The sequence below is a fragment of the Triticum aestivum genome, unplaced genomic scaffold, assembly GCF_018294505.1.
Source record: "Triticum aestivum cultivar Chinese Spring unplaced genomic scaffold, IWGSC CS RefSeq v2.1 scaffold230974, whole genome shotgun sequence".
In the NCBI taxonomy this organism is placed as follows: Eukaryota; Viridiplantae; Streptophyta; class Magnoliopsida; order Poales; family Poaceae; genus Triticum; species Triticum aestivum.
This window is the reverse complement of record NW_025230455.1, coordinates 1-3,762: the sequence shown is the minus strand read 5'-3', so window position 1 is coordinate 3,762 and position 3,762 is coordinate 1. Positions and strand designations below refer to the sequence as shown.

Here is a 3,762-nt window from a genome sequence, read left to right as displayed (position 1 = left end):
ATCGAAAGAATATACTGTAACATTTTGGCAACAGTGTTAGCGGTAAATAATAATAATAATACAAACTATCGTCGTTGCCGACTGTACTATGTTGTTTTGTTTTGTTTTCGTACAGTGGTGAAAGAGGTAGACTAGAAGTTGCATGGTGGCCTGAAGAAGAGAAGAAAAGAGATGAGCACCACTGATAGCTTGTTCCTAGCTGCTTGTCTTGCTGGTTCAAATAAAGCGGTGACATACAGTACCGGTGATAGCTCCCGGAGGAATGCTTGTCCTGCACGAATGCGACCTGCTTGGCCCGTCGTGTTCTGGCGACAACGGGTGTGACTGAAGACATAGCTCCCGTCCAGTCTCGTATCATCACCGGTAAATGGCTGCGAGGGATTGAACATGTGATGAGCACTTTCACTCATACGTATCAACCACTACAAAGTAAGTGGACAGCAGCAGCTACCTCCCCAGTTTAAGCTGCACTATCATGATTTCAATCACCCTGTAATATAAAATGCTGAAGTAACATCTGAACTGAAACGACCTATAAATTGTCTCTGCGCAAAGAGTATTAAGAAAAAGAGCTACTGGCGGCCATCACACTTGCGCAGCTGCTACCACCGCCGGCTAAGCAGAAGGAAGGCCCCCAATCCACTGCTCTGGACAGGGACTCTATTGGTGGTGATGCCTTTGATTTGCTTTCTAGCAGTGTCTTGCTGCCGTCCAGATCCACTCCGGCCCTCCTATGGCAATTAAGTAACCTCATGGGAATTTTAGCTGAGAATGCAAAGTCTCCCAGCCTGATTTAAACTTCCAGTCTAACCATTACTCCCTCCGTTCCAAATTACTTGTCGCACATATGGACGTATCTAGATGTATTTTAGTTCTAGATACATCAATTTAAGCGACGAGTAATTTGGAACGAAGGGAGTAGATATTTATACATGAGAATGCCGAAACATGGACAGGTTACCATTTCAAGAAACAATACAGCTGCAATGAGAATGCAGTTACATGGACGGGTTCTCAAATTTCAGAAAAGAAATCCGACCTGAACCCACGACATATTGGGTATTCAGGTCTTGACTGTCTGTCACACCATCCCCTGTTTCAGTTGCATTGAGTTCAGTCATATACAAATGCGGAAATGAAACCAAATAATCTCACATCTTACAAACATAATTTTGTCCACATTACATGACCGAATCAAGACTTGATCCCACGTCTTACAAATATAATCATGTCCATACTACATGATGCATTGTATTTTTTTTTCACTGAAATAATCCCTCCGTCCGAAAATACTTGTCATTGAAATAGATGTATCTAGATTTATTTTAGTTTTAGATACATCCATTTTCATCCCTTTTGATGACAAGTATTTCCGGACGGAGGGAGTATTTACTTACATATACTTGCAGCATCAGGTGCGTTACGCTCAGCCATATACAAACATGGAAATGAAGGCAGGAAACAAATGGGCAGCACTTTGATCCCACATCTTACAAATATATTTTTGTCCTCACAACAATACAAGCTGTACTTTATTTATTTATGTATATATATACTCCCGTGTCGCCGTATGGCTGTTTCTGGAAAATACCGTATTCCATGTCTCCATATATGTATCTGTATCCCTGTGGCCGTGTGCATATATCAATGCTTCTTAGATGGTCATGTCTAGAAAGAAGAATAACAAGTCAGACAATTAGCAACAGTTCTAATGAAGAGATAAATGGAGCAGAAAAGGCAACAATGAGACAGTTAGAAACATGTGCTGACAAATATAACTTGCTTCTGTAATTTATTTTTATACAGATGTGTTATAACTTGCTCTTGATACTGGCAATAGATTAAAAAAGTCCATACTTGTTGTCAAGTGGAAGGAATATTAAGGATGGAGAATTTAGCTGGCAAAAAGGCCAAAAACAATATGGCTTATAACTTTTGTCCTCCAAACTCATCCCTCATCATGTCAAACAAACAAGATTATGCCAAAATAATATACTCTTGGCACAAAAATTGATGTTGGGTATTCTGTTCTAAATAAAAAGATCCCTAGATAAGAAAATCCATACCTTTTCTTTGTGCTACAAATGTAATAAATGAACAAATGACAAAAACACAGTTATTTCAGAGTGTATGGATTCAACGAAGTTGTTTTTATAGAGTTAAGATTAATGCCAAGATGAAAACATATAATAATGGATAAAGAATACAATTCGCTTTGCGGTTTCAAAGTGCCAACTGAGTTGCTAATTTCGTATTAAGAATTTAAGATAAGTTGTACTAAAACAATATGACTATAAATTTACCCATCTAGCAAAGGGGCAAGTACTAAGTTTTATCACCGGAAATTGCTTGCTAAGCTCAAGTTGTAAATCAACATTTGAAGTACCACAATCATTGTGTGCAAGCAATCATGTAGGACTAGGAGTACATAACATAACTGAATTGGTTTACTCCTCAAACGAAAAACTAAGGATGAGCAGTCACCTGGTGGATAGAAACTGGCGAAAGGGTGACAGCGATTCATCAAACGGCTTTCATCAAGTTTTGTGGATTCCATCGACTTAAGATCAAGCATGTAGGCACTGTCATCAACATACAGAATGATCACATTGTTGTCCTCGTCATAGGAGAGGATTTTCTGATGCCACCGATTATTACTAGCCCGGGGAGGGATCCCAAGAATGTCATGCATATCAACTGTCTTGTGCTGCAACCACGTGGCAACACCATGACAATTCTTTTGCCTCAGCCATATCTCTAGGCTCGGAAATGAAAACCTGACCCAGCCAACCGTGCCTTGCTCTATTTTGATGATCCTATGGCTGCCGGAATAATTCATATCAGAAGGTCCCTTGATCACAGCTAGGCTCTGCGTATCCAAATCAAACTCAAGCATGGCAGCACAAACATCATTTGATGAAAGCATCCAGTAGAGCACATTTCCAACCAGGGTCGCAGGAACATCAACAAGAGCAACTTTAAATGGAGCTTCTATTTCCTTAAGGCCGCCCCATGTGCCACTTTCTGATGAGTAAACAGATGTGATAAATCGATAGCGTGTAGGGTACCTCGACAAGAATGCCACCTTGAATGGGCTCTCGTGGCAAAAGCCGTGCACGTGGTCCTCCGGGCCGCTGGCAGCACAGAGCACAGCCCCGTGGTGGTAGTTGCACTCCCTGAACTCGTCCGGAAAGGCCAGGCAGTGCTCCTGGCCGGTGAGGGGGGCGAACACGACAAGACGCGGCAGCAGCCTGTGTATGGCCAGCACCCGACCGTGGCGGCAGCCGGTCGCGTCGCAGTCGCGGGAGGTCATCTGGCTTGAGATGTGAATGCGGTCGGCAGGGATACCGTCGGGAGGATGCAAGACGGGGGTGAAGTGGAACTTCTGCTGGCGGCGCTCGAAAACGCCGAGGAGGGGAGGCTTCCACTTCCTGCGGTGCTGGCTCATAAAGTTGGGGTCGGTGGCGACGCCTCGCCAGAGCGTGGAGACGCCGGATGCGCGCAGGAAGGAGCGCCGCTTCGGTGGCAGCACGAGGGAGGGCCGCTCCGGTGGAAGCAGGAGCAGGATCTCCCAAATCATATCCAACGGCAGCGACTCCCACAGGGTATCAGCGTCAGCTTCGTCTGGCACCTCCGGCGAGCTGGCGCGGCGGCGGCGGCTGGGACGGGTCGCCCCGTCGCCGTCGTCGCTGCCGACGACTCGGGAGCGGCGGCGACTAGGACGGGTCACGCCGTCGCCGTCCTCGCTGCCGACGACTCGGG

The 3,762-nt window shown here is 45.1% G+C and overlaps 1 protein-coding gene across 1 annotated transcript; it reads right to left on the bottom strand.

Moving 5' to 3' along the window:
* Window positions 1-1,136: 1,136 nt before the first annotated feature.
* On the bottom strand, window positions 1,137-3,754 carry LOC123175595 (uncharacterized). Its single transcript, XM_044590242.1, has 2 exons — window positions 2,485-3,754; window positions 1,137-1,668 (listed from the first exon to the last, which is right to left on the bottom strand). The coding sequence occupies exons 1-2, from the start codon at window positions 3,578-3,580 to the stop codon at window positions 1,655-1,657; spliced, it is 1,110 nt and encodes a 369-aa protein (XP_044446177.1). The 5' UTR covers window positions 3,581-3,754; the 3' UTR covers window positions 1,137-1,654.
* Between the last annotated feature and the right edge of the window lie 8 nt (window positions 3,755-3,762).